The sequence below is a fragment of the Mytilus galloprovincialis genome, chromosome 13 (assembly GCF_965363235.1).
Source record: "Mytilus galloprovincialis chromosome 13, xbMytGall1.hap1.1, whole genome shotgun sequence".
Taxonomy (NCBI): Eukaryota; Metazoa; Mollusca; class Bivalvia; order Mytilida; family Mytilidae; genus Mytilus; species Mytilus galloprovincialis.
This window is the reverse complement of record NC_134850.1, coordinates 39,636,676-39,655,991: the sequence shown is the minus strand read 5'-3', so window position 1 is coordinate 39,655,991 and position 19,316 is coordinate 39,636,676. Positions and strand designations below refer to the sequence as shown.

General features: G+C 31.9%; 1 protein-coding gene across 1 annotated transcript in view; it reads right to left on the bottom strand.

Moving 5' to 3' along the window:
• Positions 1-305: 305 nt before the first annotated feature.
• Positions 306-19,316, bottom strand: part of LOC143057529 (uncharacterized) — a 34,383-nt gene continuing 15,372 nt past the window's right edge. The window contains exons 12-21 of the mRNA XM_076230840.1: positions 18,811-19,038; positions 14,502-14,702; positions 11,724-11,998; positions 8,551-8,683; positions 6,826-7,044; positions 6,163-6,319; positions 5,324-5,604; positions 3,437-3,637; positions 2,392-2,521; positions 306-388 (exon numbers count right to left, since the gene is read on the bottom strand). Of these exons, the coding sequence (XP_076086955.1) occupies positions 306-388; positions 2,392-2,521; positions 3,437-3,637; positions 5,324-5,604; positions 6,163-6,319; positions 6,826-7,044; positions 8,551-8,683; positions 11,724-11,998; positions 14,502-14,702; positions 18,811-19,038 (1,908 nt within the window). The remainder of the gene's footprint in view (positions 389-2,391; positions 2,522-3,436; positions 3,638-5,323; positions 5,605-6,162; positions 6,320-6,825; positions 7,045-8,550; positions 8,684-11,723; positions 11,999-14,501; positions 14,703-18,810; positions 19,039-19,316) is intronic.

Below are 19,316 nucleotides of genomic sequence, written 5' to 3'. Positions count from 1 at the left end.
AAGCATGGGCAATACTGGCAACACCATCTTTCAATCTTTCAAGAACCATAACTCCTGAACGGTGGAAGTGAAAATCGTCAAGATCGACCCTGACTTCCATTTTGTCATCAGTTACAATATAATTAAATTTGAAAATATATGGTTGAACGGTTCATCAGTTAAAGGACTGAAACGATTGGAAACATCATTTTTAATGTTTTAAGAACTCCTGAACGGTGAAAGTGAAATGTGTTAATATTGAACTGGACCTCAATTTTGTCATTAGAAGGAATATATTAAGAATTGAACCTTAAGATTAAAGGTTCTTAAGTCAAATCACGTACACGACAGATTACACCATTTTTCAATCTATCATGAACCATTCCTCCAGAACACTGACAGTGAACATCTTCAATATTGAACAACATATTAGATTTTATATACTTTGGTCGAACAGTTCATTAGTAATGCATGTACACTGTTTGGTTGCCGCTCGACCGGATGCCCGCCCACACGTAATGCATCACCAAATAAATAATCGACTTTTCCTTTAGGTTAATAATCTGTTGAAAAAGGTCTATCTCATCAAATGAAGATATATCTAACAAAAATTCGTAAGGGTTTCGCGGAACCCAGTGTCTCGCCTACTTTTGCTGTTAATCACAGGCTCAACAAAAGTGAGGAAAAAAATCAATACAATTATTCCTGTTGATACTATCTTTTGATCGTAAAAAGCTTCTGTCCAAGTTTTGGTAAAAATCCAGGATAGTTTATGAATCTAGTAAATGTTTTAAAAACTTTAACTGCAGACTGTATGTAATGTTAACTGGTAGAAAAACTAAGTCCATTTATAAGTAAAATACAGATACACAGGTACAAAATTTTAACAAAATTTCCTTCTAGATACTAGCTTTTGATCATAAAAAAAGCTTCTGTCCAAGTTTGATACAGATTCAAAATAGTATAGGAAAGTTATTAAAAAAATTTAAAACTTTCACCACAGAGTGAATGTGTTGTTTTCTGGCAGAAAATCTAAGTCCATTTAAAAGTAAAATACTGAAAAAACTGAAATTCATTTTTACAAAATTTACTTCTGAATACTATCTTATGATCATAAACGAGCTTCTGACCAAGTTTGGGAGAAATCAAGTATAGTTTAAAAAAGTAATTAATATTTCAAAAACTTTAACCACAGAGCGAATGTAATGTTTCCCAGCAAAACACTAAGTCCATTTATAAGTTAAATACGGAAATAATGGAAATTTATTTTTACAAAATTTACTTCTGGATACTATCTTATGATGATAAACAAGCTTCTCTCCAAGTTTGGTTCAAACCCAGTATAGTTTAAGAAAGTTATTTAAATTTTAAAAACTTTAATCACAGAGTGAATGTAATGTTTCCCGGCAGAAAAACTAAGTCCATTTATAAGTAATATACTGAAAAAAATGGAATTTATTTTTACAAAATACTTCTGGATACTATCGTATGATCATAAACAAGCTTCTGTCCAAGTTTGGTAGAAATCCAGTATAGTTTAAGAAAGTTATTAAAATTTTAAAAACTTTAAACACAGAGTGAATATTTGTGGACGCCGCCGACGGAATGTAGAATCGCTATGTCTCGCTTTTTCGACTTAAGTCGAAGGCTCGATAAAAACACAAAAAGTTGACATGAACGGGTATTTGTACATCCTATCAACAAAAAGATAATAAGTGCAGAACTGAGTGTAATCGCAGTTGCAGACAGCTTGTTTAAAGCTTATAACAAATAACAAAAAAGTCATCATCTAAAACTTAGTTATCAATAATTACACATCCAACATCCGAGAGGTTTAGTGTAAAGATGTGAGAATTATTCAGGGCGATGCCTAGATACGGGTATCGACATATTGTAGAGCAATGAATGTGGATATGTATATATAACAATTATATTAAGATTATGCTTAATTTAAAGAAAACAAAACCAATATTAATACCAATAAAACAGTTTTTAAAGATCTTACTCCTGGGAGAGGAATTTGTCAAAGTGAAAATTCATTTGTTTTCAAATCCTTATTAAACTATCATATTGGAATGTTTACGTTATTATTTTCAGAAGAAAATAATGTTTAAAACTAAAGATCGAATTACAGTATTGAATAGGTTTATTTATAGGATCGTTAAGTTACCGTCTCTAAATTTCCGTTTTCGGTAAATAATATTTCCATAAAAATGAGGATGTGATATCCCATTTGAAATCAGTTTTCTACAGGTAATACCAAACATCAAAAACCCAAATCCTTATAGCTTTATGTAATTAACGTAAACAAAAAACCTGCTTGAAGTAAAGTACGTACATGTAATTCAGTGTATATTAAGTGATTATTCAAGCAGTTAACATTGTATGGAAAATTAAAATCGCCCGACTTGCCTGTGCAGTTTTCTCCATCGTGGATTTTCAGATCTGGCAATGACCAATTTGGATCCACGATAGTAACACCATCTGAAGATACGGAAGCTGATCCCGTCAATGTTTCAGCAAAAACTGTACTGTAATACCGCTATAATTACATTGTAATGAATTGACACTTATGTTTTATTTCAAAAATGCCTTATGAATTCTATTCATTTGACTCGGTTGTTATTTTATTTTTTGTAAAGTTTTATTTATCAAAGCAAACAATATATTAATTTAGCTAATCAAAATTCCAGTTTGTAAAACGAAGTTCTCTATTCATGTCTCACGTGAAGCAAAAACTATTGAAACTTCCACCTGTTTATAATAGGGTTTGTATATTTACAAACTTTTAGTATACTTTATATTTGTTATTGTTCTTTTCGTTGCCTTTCTTTTTAAGGCATGGTGATTGTATTTGAATTATGATTTTTGATTGCCCCCATGAATCTTCTCTTTTTTGATAAATCGATACTTTCGTTTCATTTATCGAAATCATGGACCAAAACAAAATTAAACCACATGTGTTCTCTGCGCGGATTCAGAACAATCACGAAATGATTGACCGATGGAAAAAATGTTTGACTCTACACACAAACACAGTTTTTCACGGTCTTAAATCTCTAGCTTCCAGGAAAAAAAACAATTGATTTGAACATTTAACTATTGTATCTTTTATTCTTATGTGATTGAATTTGGATTCATATGACGGTTGGTGTGTATAGAACAGAGGACACTCAAGAGCCTCCATCTGTTTTGATCTTCCTGCGATTCCCTAAGTAAATATTTTGTTTCGATTTATTATTTTCTTATTTCGAAGGAACTATTGCAATAATATAATTCGGAGATTTAAACACCCATATAATAAGGACAAATAACCAGTAATGTTGCCTTGAGACAATTTCGGAAAAGAAATTGGACATGCAAGTGTAAATTCTGATTGAATTCAAAGTTCTTAGTAATTTGAATAATAAATTATTATAATTGCTTTCTTAAAACAATGTTGATTGTTAACACCTACTAGTAATGGATATAGTGAAAGTCCAGTGACTAGGTAAAAGTTAATATTGCTGCCTATTTTTCTCTTTCCAGCAACATCGCATATGCCAGAAGCGGTTCCTACACAGGCATAGTATGTTAAATTCAAATGCGGATGGTAAAATTTTCTCCAACGAATAGCTAGATGATCTCTTATGGTGGTATAGTCAATATCTTCCATGTCCTGGAAAAGTGTAAAATGAAATGGGTAACATTTCGTTCCATAAATAGATGTGTCCTGAAATACATTTCTATTTTATTCAAAATTGCATGAACTCTAATAAAGCTTCAGAACATATATTTTTAACTTTTATCTAGTACAATGAATATCCAAATCATATTGTGATGTTTCCTCAATAAAAGGACGTGATTAAAACGGTCAGCTGATTTTTACAAAAGTTATCTCCCTGTGCTGTTATGTACCACATTTATTTTTCTGCATAATTATTCAGGTACACCGGAGTTTTTTTAATTTTGATAATCATGCAATGACCATACGCCATGTTAGATACTGATTTCGATTCCAATAAGATATAAGCAAAAGAATCCCATGCCTTGCAGTGAAAGTTATTTGCAAATCATGCACGTTATATTCTCTAACTTATGGGGGTATTATGATCCTAGTATTTTTCCATTACATGTTAGAACCCTTTCCTGAAATTCGCTAAATAAGAAGTGTTATGAAAACTATGGTGCGGATGTAAACTACAAAAACACAGTTAGATTGGGATAACTAACTGCTAATATCTAGAACATTATAGAAAATATAAATAAAGCTTTTAATCATTATTAATTTTACAGTGTACTACAACTAAAACATGTTATTACATTAATTAAACAATACCAAGACCGTTTTTGGTCCTATGTGTGCAAATGATTGAGGTATCATGTGAAATGAAACATAACTGATAATTCCCTAAAAGATTAAAACCAACTGGCTTTGATATAAATTTTCATAATAAAATGCGTGTTGTAGAATTGAAATTATTCATAAATATGGCGTGGTTGCATGTAAGATGCTTTTAATTTACCTGCTTTCGCCGTAACCAGCTTTATCCATTGAAAAGATGTCTGAAGCGTTTGCAAAAAGTAAAATCACAAAAACACTGAACTCCGAGGAAAATTCAAAACGGAAAGTCTCTAATCAAATGATAACAAACATTTTAAAAACGTTTATCATATGGATTATCTTTTATCATCCTACTTATTAACATTGGTTTTATTTTATCATATTTCCTAATATCAATTGTGCCGTTGCATTTTTTTTTATATTATTTTTACAGGAGGTAGGTCCTATTTTCATTAAATTTACTTCTTTCTTAAATCATTTCAAACATTTTCAATCTATCCATAAGTTTACAATTATAAAATTTCCTGTGTGTTCTTTGAGAGAAATTCTTACAATGTTATAGATCATTTCTGAACAAATCACTTAAACCCCTTACATATACCTTAAAACTGCAATTTTTGACAGCATTTAGCACATGTTGAGCATTTATTTTATAACATAAGATGAACAGTCCTTACTTATCCTAAAACTATGTTGAAAGCAAAGCTATTAATTGTTTTCTTCAACATTGTTTCCTTTCATTTGATGCAACACTTCACAAAAACATGAAACGTTTACAATTGGGTATTAATAAACCGCCTTATACGGCAATATGAAACACTGACTGGATTAGGCATTAATAAATAGGTATCATGGTTGAAAGGTTTGTAAGTAAAGATATATAGATTCTTTGATATATCAAGTTCCATTTATAGTTTACATTTGAGAGATTTTGATCCTGTTACAGAATTCAAGGAAATTGGTTGTCTTTACTTTATATAAAAAACACATTAATTTTATGACCACGCCAAAACTAAATACCTTTATCGGTGTAAAAGTTGACGAATTCCCTGGAACATCGATAACAATACCTTTACTAGGTAGTACTATATCATGGATGTAGGGGACAGATGCCTTTAAGACGAACAAACCAGCCAGATTTGTGGCCTTGATTGTCACATAATACTTATGATGACCATGTAACTTCCAATCTAACTCAGTAATATCAGTTGCAATACATATATAATTCGAATTAATGCTGCAGGATCCCTCTTCAGGCACTAAAGAATAGTGTTGTATGTCTGCAGAATACGGTTCGTGCCCTGAAAGAATTAATATTTTTTTTACCTATTCCTTCTTGATACAGAATAACATCTGCAGTAATGATGAACAAGAAGTCGAACATGTCCAATAGATGACTCTAATAAAATATTGAATCTGAATCTGTCCATAGAAAGTATATTCAGACAACTTAATCAAAAAGGCAAATGTCATTATTTTTATCTAAATCTCAAGACATAGGTTGCTAATTCATACTCTTGTATTTGATCAATATTGGGGAAAAAATCCGATCAATCATCTTTTTAATTGTACTATGTGAAACATAGTATAATAGGCTTTATCTAGTATCTTAGTGTCGGAACTTTAAATTATGCATTCGTCCAGTAGCTATAACTTCGGTTTTGGTTTTCATTAAAATGATATACTTGATACGTTTTCTTTCTACAATTTTTATGTGGTAATTTTTCAACTGCAGATGAGTTTGACATACTGTTCTAGCTAATGTTAAAAAAATTGTATTTGATGTTCCAAAATTTTTGTCTAAAAAATTTCTGAAGGAAGTACGTTTGCAATGTCGACTATTCTTTATTTACATTTACCTAAAGCATATTCATAGTCCAGCGAAAACGGGTTATCACTATCTATGAAACTCGCAGCAGACCAGTTTGCCAGAAGGTTATTTCCAGAAAGGTACAAATCAATATATGTTCCAACAAACTGAGGAGGTGTTGTGTCAAGTATGAACGGACCAACACTCTGTAAATAAAAAAAAATAATCGGTTGATTCATTTTCCTAAAATAAAAAAAGCTACATATACAATCTACAACACAGGACATGGATAATTCAATAGACTAATTCACAGTGTTTCGATTTGGGTGAAAAATATACAAGGTTGTCACTTCCAAAACAGAGTATATTTTATATGGGCAAATTATTAATAAATTGTTTTACATAAGAAACCATAAAAATGTTACATGTAATTCCAAAAAGAAGAGTGTGAGTGTGGATGGGATAAAATAAAAATAAAAACTTCCTTCATTTTATCCTTATAGACATTTTTATATTATTTTTCGTGAACTTTTACTTGTACGTTTGCTGTACCAAACGTTAAATATTTATACACTTTGTCTTCTCTTTACTTTTAAAAGGAAGAAAGGACAAAGACAACATATTTTATTTCTATCAATAATGATTTAAAGAATATTAACATTTTGATTTTGTTCAGATATAAAATGGTGTTAATGATCGTTAATTGACTCACCTGAGAACCTTTGACATATGATTTGCTAATAGACTTTATAATGATAAAGAACAACATCCCTTCCGGTACTCCAAAGTGATTTATTAAGATGTGTGTATGATGTTTAGATGACTGGAATGCCATTAATTCAGGCGCAGTGCTCCCTGAAACTTTCGAAAATCCAACTTCATAATCATCAATTAGTGAAGCATCAACAACTGATTCCCAGGTTATGTTTAACTGAAACAGATAAATGTCTCAAATGCAAACGCTAATTATGTATTAATTGAATATAAAAAGAAATTCTGGTTTACGTTATTCATTCAAAACATTTAATGAGTTTAATTTTAATCATCAATGTTTGAATAACAATAGTGATCACTTTTCGCGAAGAGTTTATTTTACAGTAATAGAATATTTAAAGTAAAATCACAAAAATACTGAACTTAGAGGAAAATCAATTCGGAAAGTCCATAATCACATGGCAAAATCAAATAACAAAACGCATCAAAAATGAATGTACAAGAACTGTCATAAACCTTACTTGGTACAGGCACTTTCAAATGTAGAAAAGGGTGGATTAAACCTGGTTTTAAAGCGCTAAACCTCTCACTTTGATGACAGTATTATCAAATTCCGTTATATTTACATTGATGCGTTAACTAAACAGACACAATAAATAAACTAGAGGCTCTTAAGAGACTGTGTCGCTCACCTTGGTCCATGTGCATACATGTATTAAACAAAGGACACAGATGGATTCATGACAAAATTGTGTTTTAATGATGGTGATGTGTTTGTAGATCTTACTATACTGAACATTCTTGCTTCTTACAATTTTTTCTATCTATAATAAACTTGGCCCTTTAGTTACACAGAGGAAAATATTTTATAAAAATTTACAAAAATTTATAAAATTAATGAAAATTGTTGAAAATTGACTATAAAGGGCATTAACTCTTTTAGGGGGTCAACTGACCATTTAGGTCATGTTGACTTATTTGTAGATCTTACTTTGCTGGACATTATTGCTGTTGACAGTTTATCTCTATCTATACTAATATTCAAGATAATAACAAAAAACAGCAAAATTTCTTTAAAAACTACCAATTGTGAGGCAGCAACCCAACAACCCATTGTCCAATTCATCTGAATATTTCAGAGCAGATAAATATTGACTAGATAAACAATTTAACTGTTTCAGATTTGCTCTAAATGCTTTGGTTTCAGAGTTATAAGCCAAAATCTACATTTTACTCATATGTTCTATTTTTAGCCATGGCGACCATCTTGGTTGGTTGGCCGGGTCACCGGACACACTTTTTAAACTAGATACTCCGATGATGATTGTGGCTAAGTTTGGTCAAATTGGGCTTAGTCGTTTCAGAGGAGAAGATATTTGTAAAAGACTACAAAATTTACGAAAAATTGGTAAAAAATGACTATAAAGGGCAATAACTCCTTAAGGGATCAACTGACCATTTTGATCGTTTGACTTATTTGTAGATCTGACTATGCTGAACATCATTGCTGTTTACAGTTTATCTCTATCTACAATAGTATTCAAGATAATAACCAAAAACGGCAAAATTTCATTAAAACTACCAATTCATGGGCAGCATCCCAACAACGGGTTGTCTGCTATTTAGCGACATTTTGACCTGAATAAAATTGTTCACTTTTTGAACAGTCATGATTTATTAGAAGAAAATTATATTGGTAAACTATGTTAGAAAAAATGCAAACCATATGTATTTTAGGAACAACTCTAGTAACTAAGGTAGAATACGAATTGGTCTTCATGCAAACGTTGTCAGCATAAACTGGTGATTGAGAGATCGGGAATACTTCAATATTTTCGGTCAGCGGATCTGAAAATCTTAAATAATAATAGAAAACTAAAGGTAATTTATGCATATTTTGGTGAGAAGGTTTGTTGTTTTCATATTGTTTTCTCTTTAATTCATATTTCATTTTGCACTTTTTCGACAAATTGTAGAACGGCTCATGTTGCACTATCAACTACAAAAAAATCAATGTTAGCGTCTCTGTCAGATCATCTGTGTGTTTCTTTGAATTTAAAGCCAGCTGTATTTTATGTCTTTGATGAATGTTTACCCAATTTTGGCTGCTGGTTTCAAACAATTGTCACATTAGTCAATTACATGTATGTCTGTTTATGTTGCTTACTACATTTTGTGTATATAAAATAAAATAAACTATTACACATGTGAGTAGCTGCGGAACCGTAGCTCTTAGGTCCTTATGCTATTTTTTGACTATTTGCGGACCAAGGACATAAGAGCTACGGTTCCGCAGCTAACATGTGAGCTGTTGAGATAGCTTCAACATTAGGTTTAATGCAGCATGAAATATTATTTGCATTTAGAGCCCAGATAAAACCAGTCGTTTTCGGTCAATTCACAGTTCATGAGATCTTAGAAAAAAATTAGTACAGGTTTTCATTTCCAAAGTCTTTTGTTTTTTGTTTGTTTGTAATAATTTTCAATTTTGTATCTGATTCTCAATGCTCTTCAACTTTATATTTGTGTTGCTTCCCAACTATTTTATTCTGATGAGTCTTATGTAGACGAAACGCGTGTCTGGAGTATTAAATTATTAGAATTCTACCTTTTACGCTAATGTGTCGTTGACTCTGCTGGTGAACGTTTCGTCCGCGAGTGTATCACAAGCTCAGAAGTCAGCACTTCGGTGTTGACATGAATATCATTTATTTTCATAAATTTATTTTTTGCATAAATATGAGTTATTCGAAAAGCTAAGGATTTTCTTATCCCAGGCATAGATTACCTTAGCCGTATGTGTCACAACTTTTTGAATTTTGGGTCATCAATAGTCTTCAACTTTATACTTGTTTGGCTTTCTAACTATTTTGATCTGAATGTCACTGTTGAGTTTTTTGTAGACGAAAAGCGTGTCAGGCGTTTTAATTTTAACCCTGGAACCTTTGATAACTATTGGCCTTCCAACTATCTTGGTTTGAGTACAACTTTAGGTCTTTTGTAAATTTAACATACGTTTGGCGAAAAAAAATATTAGCCAAGTATCTTTGAGACTTTTGTCAAATGTAGTCTCTATGAATGTTTGCTTACGGTTTTCTTTCAATTGAAATAACAAGTTAATAAGTGTAATCTTCATTATTGGCATAACAAATCAAAGATATACGGACGCCATCACGAGTTGGTTGACCGTTATGGAATAACCGTTTCACAAATGATATCGGATATGTTCCTTACGTCGTAACTACAATCCCCTTCCCTTTCATGAATGTGACCTACCGAATTAGGCTATTTACCGGATTGGTTATCTCATAAGCAACACGACGGTTGCCACATGCGGAGCAGGATCTGCTTACCCTTCCGGAGCACCTGGGATCAACCCTAGTTTTTGGTGGGGTTCGTGTTGTTTATTCTTTAGTTTTCTATGTTGTGTCATATGTACTATTGTTTGTCTGTTTGTCCTTTTCATTTTTAGCCTTGGCATTGTCAGTTTATTTTCGATTTATGAGTTTGGCTGTCTCTCTGGTATCTTTCGTCCCTCTTTTATATAGTAATTTTCTGAAAAATAACCTTAGATTCCATGGCCTAGGTCTAATTTGGGACTTTTTTTTGCAAAGAAGAAGGGTAGATTTCATACAAGGATACTTTTCTGAAAATCCTTAAATCTTTTCTTATATTCCCTGTATGAAAGATTCAATTGTATAATTTAAGGTTTTGACACCATTTTTGGTGTATTTTTTAATGTGCATTTTAACAGATTTCAAATGTTAAAGGTTTATCCAGATTATGTATAAAAGGGACATAGTTAACAAAACCTAAATTATGTTGAAAGAAGAGCACAGTATTTGTGTCATGTGTACTATTGTTTGTCTGTTTGTCTTTTTCATTTTTAGCATGGCATTGTCAGTTTCTTTTAAATTTATGAGTTTGACTGTCCCTTTGGTATCTTTCATCCCTCTTTCATTTGATTGCAATTTAATTCATGTTTGGCTATTACGTCCTTCGATGCAAAATATTAAGACCTTACCAAAACCTGAAAACTAGCAATAGTCCTCAATAGCAATATGCAAGGATAAAGTTTTGCTCGTTTAATTAAGATTTTAAAATTGGTGATCATTGACGTGAGATCATCATTTTTAATTTTTAAAATTTGAATTCTAAGTCTAGAAAATTTTTAAAACTATAAATGTTAAGGAAAAATACTCAAGCAAGTTGGCCCTATTTTGGTTTCAATTTTTCAAGTTTGAAAAAAAATACACTTAAGGAATTTGTGGCGTCCGAAGTTTCTTTATGGATTTACCTACATCAAGAGTCAACATTTGAAGAAATATATGATTGAAAGGGTCTTAATAAATGAATGACAAAACAAGTTTAATGTAAACTCTGATGATACACCACCAGTTGGAGAAGAACATTGTATTGCATGTATGCTTATTTATATATGTATTTATCTATTTATTCATTCATATTGGAAAAGGGAAACGGGGAATGTGTTAAAGAGACAATCATATGACCATAGAGCAGAAATCAGTCCACCAGTTGGTCTTTAACACAGCGGGAAAATCCCGAACCCGGTGGCGGGATACAGTTGGCCCCCAAAAAATTATGAATACTAGTTCAGCAAAAATGGATGTCACACTAAACTCTGAAACATAAATGAACCATTTTTTTTTAAATACAAGACTAATAAAGGCTTGCAGTTCATGACTTTACATGGTTTGTGTGATCTTAACCCACCGTCCATACTTCTTGCCAACGTAGAATACAGAAATATACAACAATACGCATAGTAAAATTCAGTATTTATTCATTTATTTATTTATTTTTCAATCTATTTATTTATTCATCAATCAATTTATTCATTTATATGTGATTAAAATTCATTATAACAACACATACTTGCATTTGCTTGTACTATTTTCTAAATAATGTCGCTGAAGGGTTTCATCTATATACCATTCGTGGCCATCTGTTTCTCTAACAATACGTGGTTTTGTCCTTGCATTCATTATAATCACATTTTTTACTGAAGGAATTGTGGTTGTTATGGTTACACCATCTGAGCATACAGGTTTAGACATATGGAAGGCTTTATTGTATGCAACCACTGTGATGTAGTAGGTTCCAGGGCTTGGTGCATCATACGTTGCGAATGTATTAACTGTATCGTTTATCTGAAAAAACAATTTTTTAAAGCGAACACAATATAAGTTATTGTTTAAATCTAGTAACACATCTCTACATACATGTTAGTAATGCCTACAGATTTATAATATTAACATCCGACGGTGGCACATGCAGTGACGTTCATAATCTAAATAATAATACTTTACCCGTCTATCCTTAGTCAAAATGGAAAGGTTTGAAAATATGACACTAGTGTTTGGAGTGGTTTTTTTGTTTCTGGCAATTTAAACCAATTGAACAAAATTTTTATACAAAAAATTGACATAAAACAATGCCCAGAGGATGAATTTTCTTATGTGATAAGATTATTGGCATATTGGTAAAATTGAGAGTTTTCGTAGGATTTTTTGGTATAAATCAATATAAAATAAAAACATCTTCAACAATTAAAATATTTATCAATGGATCGAGATAATTTGTAGAATAATTTTGGATGTATCCGCAATAGTCATAAACGATAGCAAAATTAACTTTTTGTCAAACCCTCTGGCCATGCATTTTATTACTGGGGATCTATACATAATTCAACACGAAAATCTCCAAAGGTGACTTTTCATGGTCCTTAGTTTAGTGAACCCCAGCACATGAATGGCAACCATGATTTCAAAATAATTATGCAAAGCATGGGCTAAGCGAGAAGAAAATGTACTGGACACTTTGGCAGAATTGGTCAAAACAATCAGGTCTCTAAACAATTCTTAATTTTGGTCTATTTCTGGAATTAGTTCTATTAAAACTTTTGATTTTCTTTGCTTTACAAAATTGAAATGGTAATAAATAAACTTACCATAGATAATAAGCTATATATACACGGTCATCTCAGTACCAGAATATATGACAAACGTGACGATTTTAATTTTGAAATGATCAATTTCCCCCACCTTGTTAGCATCTACATATTGGATAGACATTTACAGTTTTTTGTGGGGTTTGTGTTGCTTTGTCTTGAGTTTTCTATGTTGTGCACTATTATTTGCCTGTTTGTCTTTTCTTTTTTAGCTATGGCGTTGTCAGTTTATTTTCTATCTACTAGTTTGACTATCCCACTGGTATCTTTCTCCCCTCTTTTTTTACCAACTTGTTCGGTATTTAACAGCATGCCGCAACAACTTTGTGAAACGTCTCCAGTATCTGAGGCGGAATCCAAATTGATTAACCAATTGCAATGGTATGTCAAAGAATGTCTCGTTCTTTTAATAAGAAAATTCATTGGAAGGTACCAGGACCTTGTTGGTCATGTTGATAAATATCGCGTTTCAACTTCACAAATAATACATAATGGTCTTAAAGTATAGATTCTTAGTACTGACGTTGTTTATCATCTGAATAACGTGTTAACGTATTCTTTTATTTGTCTTTATGAATATTAGTTTTACTCTTTAGTCGTCTGTTTTGGTGGTATTCATTTGCCACGGCTCTGTACTTATACATCCCGTCATTGTGTTATTGTTCTATGATAGTTTTTGTTTTTATATTTGTAAGTTTTTATAGTGATTAAGATAAAAACACATGTTGACTACTGTACCCCTATCATGTCTGTTTGATTTGTTCACACATCGTTTTAAAAATAATTTTATGTGACTGTTATATCGACGCCATCAAGAGTTGTTTAACCGTTATGGAATAACCGTTTCACAGATGATATCGGATACGCTTCTTACGTCGTAACTACAATCCCCTTTCCTTTCATGAATGTGACCTACCGAATTATACTATTTACCGGGTTTGTAATAACATGAGCAACACGACGGGTGCCACATGTGGAGCTCGATCTGCTTTCCCTTTTGGATCACATGAGATCACCCTCAGTTTTTGGTGGGGTTCGTGTTGCTTAGTCTTTAGTTTTCTATGTTGTGTCATGTGTACTATTATTTGTCTGTTTGTTTTTTTCATTTTTAGCCAGTTTTTTTTCGATTGATGAGTTTGACTGTCCCTCTGGTATCTTTCGCCCCTCTTTTATACAAGTGAGAGTTTTAGCTAACTATTAAACAAGAATTAAATCACCGTGTTCTACTTAAGAAAATGTCTTTTACAAGTTAGGAATATGACAGTTGCTGTCCATTCGTTTGATGTGTTCGAGCTTTTGATTTTGCCATTTGATAAGGGACTTTTTTGTATTTTTGCGATTTGACTTTTTGTCTATCCACAGCTAAAAATCTTATTAGTATGTTTTACTATCTCTATGTGTTTTTGTGAATATAAGATTTTGTATTGATCTCAGATTTCTAGTTTTATTCCTAACGTTTCTAAGCACATGATTTACTGTGTCGTGTGTCACAAGCGCTGTTTTTTTATCAAACTAATCAGGAGATCTTCTGTTTTGTTTAACCCCTCTACCCCATAATGATAATTTTGTTGGGTTCTATATCATAAAAAAATATTACATATCGATTAACTAGAATTGAAAATAATGATTTCATGCTCTGCCTGATGGATTTTAACCAAATTGCATTTTTTTAATTCCATTGCATAATTTTTTAGAATACAAACCAAAGATTTACGTTGAAAATATTCTTCAGTAAGACAGACATCTGAAAATTCATACTGATAAAATGCAACACCACTTTCATGATCAAAGAATCCTTCCCAATGAGCATCAAGCCGCATGTCCTGTTGGAAATCGACTTCTGGACTACCATACACTCCATCGTGTACATGTCCCACCTCTGGAGGGGTTGTATCAACAGTTATCTGAAATAAATTCAAATTGAAATGAGCTAGAAAAGTTCAAGATTAATGTTTTTTTTTATGTTTTGCCTAAACTCGTCACCATATGAACTTATAAATGAATATGGCATTTAAGGCATCGCTTGCAAATTCTTGTATGAGACACAGACACTGAATGAAGGACAAGTCATGTTTTTCTATCGGGATATTTTTTCGATGAATTTAACTTTTGTAAAATACAAAGCAATATATGTATTAATTTTGGATAATCACTTTTTGTTTACAAAGAATAATTTTGGATAGCAAATTATTACTCCCTAGCATCACAGATGATTCTCAAATTTTACCATTTTTTTACAATAATAATATTCCAAAATATCAATTAAAATTTTTTAATCAAAGCGCTGTAAGCACTGTAGGCAGTTAACCAAAACCCAAGGCAAACATAATTATGAAAACTGGCACTGTTGCTTCAATTTTTTTTAAGATTTAAAAGAACAAACATTAAACATTCATATATAATTGTACATTTATGTTCATTTAATGAATTAATCATTAAGGCAAATAATTCATATTTTATGAAGGTTTTCTATAGCAACGTATATATCAAGTATATTGTTTTCATGGTCATGAGTCTTTAGTCAGCAGTGGTACAAATTCGCAATGATTGCAGTTCTTCTAGTTGATCGTAATTGCTCGTATTAGTTGACTGCTAGTATTTCAAGTTGACTTTAGTACAAGCTTGTAAAAGTATGAATTGACTTGCTTCCCTGGAAAGAAAACTGAGTTTGTCTTCTACTGTACAAAAGTTATGAGAGACAAATCAGACAAACTTTTACTACTTCAGGGATCAATAGTGAGGTCTGACTGACCTGTCCATAGTAAATCTAAATGACTCCCACCATCAACCCAAGTCCATGATGTCTAAGTTTGGAATAAAATTTCAGGTGTTAGGTCTAGCAAAGTGATATGCATATGTGACGTCTATGAGATTGACCTTGTATGTCATTCAATCTTTTTGAAATGACAAACAGCAATGAATATGGTTTAGGAGTTGGTATCTCAATCTTTTACAAGTTCTCAAAACACACACAAGAGGGTGCGAGTGACTCTAGGGACTACCCCTATTTTTCATTTATTTTTTTATATTCTCCCATACATGAATATATATGGTTAAGGGGTGGGGACCCCTGTGACTTCCCTTATATTTCATTTGATTTGTTATATTGTCCCATACATGAATAAATATGATTGAGGGGTGAGGATCTCGACTGTTTCCAAGTTCTGAAGCAGGAGGTGGTGGGTGACCCTAGGGACTTCACCTATATTTCATTTGATTAGTTATATAGTCCCATACATGAATGTATATGGTTGAGAGGTTGGGATCTCATCCGTTTCAAAGTTATCAAACAGGAGGGGTTAGAGTGCCCCAAAGGACTCCACTACATATAATTTGCTTACATTCAGGTATTATATAATGTAGTTGCACTATATGTGTAAAATAAGAAACTTCAAGGTATTTTAACTGTCCCATCAAAATTGAGAAAAAAAATACCCATTTAGTAATATGTTTACACTTTAAAAGCATCTAACTTGCTTTACCAACATTTATTTCTGATAAAGAAAATTCATACTGTCACCAGGACCATATATATTGTTAGATATACTGTTCCCAACAGTCACAAAGACTCACATTGTATTGGATTTTGACATTAAAATTTGTCAAAAAGTAATTTTGAGTTTCCTATGGATACATATGGATCTTCAGAACGCTGGCACTGTTGCACCATTATTTTCTGCTCTACTTCATCATCATTGTATTTAATTGTACGTTTCTTACATTTTCAGTACAAAATATTTTCTGTTTTTTTCATTCTTTTACATATAGCTTTTGGTTTTCAATTCTAGTGTTTATATTCATTTACCATGCAAAGATGTATTTTGTCATCTGTCTGATTTTTTTAAAAGTTTAAAGTTCGCCAAAACCCGGAATTACCCATATCCGCTTCCGGAATCGGATCCGACATTAGAATTTTCTTCTCATGTCAGCCATTTTGTTTTCAATGTTGTTTTTGTCAGATACGATTTTATTCGAATTTCCATATTCTTTGTCGGCGATTTTTTTGTATAAAGGTAGCTGTTGAAAAAAATGAACATCGCTGTCATGAATAATAATGCTAAAAACAAGTTTTGAGATCGTTTCCTAGGAGACTTTGGTAAAAAGGTTGGCAAAGTTATGTTTTTATTTCCTCTCAAGTCATGCAGGTCGAGCGTAGCTAGTAACCAAGTCGAAAGTTCGACTGCAAAAATGGAAGTTCGCAGAACTCGGACAATCGCTAATTGAACCCCTGCCTCCAAATTGAAAAGATACAAAATTTTCGTCTTATAATTTAAAATTGCCGTCAACAGCATGAACAGTGGAACTTATTTTAAGACTACTAACGTAGTTGACTACGTATTGACGACAAACAATATTCCTACGACTTTTGCCATTTGGGAAATCTAAACTACTTGTCTTTAGAAATTTTCGGCGATTAAACATTTCATACACTTGTTCTTTGACAGCTTAGCCAAAATCTCAGGGGATAATAAACTACATAAAGATTCCTAATGTACCCTACTTCCTATGTGCAACTTCAAAACTTTTGGATAAATCGACGATCATTTAAGGTTTTTCTTATCATATTTTTTGTAATCAAGAATTAAAAGTATGAAAAAACTGTCCAATTAGTTATGAATAACATATAACATCCAGCTAGATAATAACAATGGCACATATTTCAGCATTTATTGGGTAGAACACAAATCTAGGGTGCTCGCATAAGGCAGCTGTACTGCCTAAAATCATACCACCAAAGCCTGAGTCTGAAATTACTTTTGTTTTATCATTTTTTGCACCTTCAATCACTTTGAAATGACTTATAACTCCTATAACAAGTTTTCATCAAACCAAAATTATGAACGGAAATGTCACACCTCTATATTATTCTATATAAATATTCTATTTCTTTATATCTATCACTGCGTTTCATTTATGTCTCTTTCTATGGTTTCACTAGGAATTGTTATAGCATTGTCAATTTGTCCTGTGTTAGTTATATTTTTTGTTTACTTTAGCTTTTATAAAAGTTATTCGACTGCTCTATCTAATGTTTTGGTATATTCCGTCATAGTAATCTTGATCTATGTGACTGTCGGCCAAATTAATTTTATCAATACCCTTTAAATGGTCGTATTTTAAGAAATGAAAAAAAAGAAAGGAGTAGGTCCCCTTTTTGGTCCCAAAATATAGCAGTTTTACAAAATTGTTAAAATGTAAACTTTTAGTTATTTATTGGAAAGTAGAATAATTCTGCTAAATTAATATGGGCTGGGTTTTTGTACAATGCAATGCACATATATCTGGTATTAGCATCATTAAGTCATGCTAAATTACTGAAATCTTCACACAACTTTAGCATTTTAGTTCAATTTTAGACGGTGTCCGTCTTAAATGAAAGTGGTCATATTTATGTTCATTCTTAATATTGAAATGTAAGTTGTATTTGATGATAATACATAACATATATAAAGGTTGGGGATGAACATGGATACGCCCACCTTTATTTTTGACAAAAAAACATTTTAAAAGTTACATTTTTTGGCATATTTGATAGATTTTTCATATTTAACTTGAATCAGAGCGTTTTTAATGAGTAAATAAGTTAAAATCTTTCACATTGACTAATCGAATCAACTGAAATAGACACTGAAGTGTTTGAAAAGTGTCCAAAATCTTTCGTCAGATGAACCTTAAATTTAAGGCCAAAATCGGCACTTGTCGGACCTTCTCCTTTACCACTGCTTTATGGATATCCAAGGGTTAGAAAACCGCATTCGAAACATGAATTGAATTTCAGTTATCCGACTCGTTTATATAACATTAAGAAGATAAGTTCTGATTGCCGATGAGGCAAAGATTAAGCAGAGAAAAAAATGACGTTTTGAGGCTAACAACTATAGGTCAGCGTTCGTTCTTCAACAATGAGAAAAACCAAAACTGCGCAATTTATCAATAAAATATGTCATCAATAGACCATTTCTTTCGTAAGAGAAAGAAAAATGAAAGGTACATAGTGAACACTGTACCTACCCTGATAGTCTTCAGTGAAATTAATGTTGCCATATTTGTCACATTTACATCAATGAAATAATCCAAATTGTGTTCTCCCATAGATTTGTTATGGACTATTCCATTGCCTTCTCCTACTACTATATTAGGTCTGATGTAGAAATGTTTTTGGTAACATCCCGTGTACTTGGTACAGTAACATGCCGGTCCTCTAGTGACGTTATATTTCTCCTCACATTCTGTAAAATTCTGTCAAAAAAACCCGTAAATACGCATGTCAAAATGAAATATGCTTACCTATTTAAACATTATGTCATATTTGGGTTTTTTTTGTGTTTCTTATTTTACAATCTGATTTTTGTCTATTGGTATTACATCTGGGATTTTTTGGCATGCATGTCTCTGGTCAAGTAATAACATACAAGAATATATACGAATAAATAAATTGATTTCAAACATTTACAAGTTCCATTATGTCAAATGGTGGTACGATTAGTGTTAACATGTTTATTTTGTGTATTATTTTC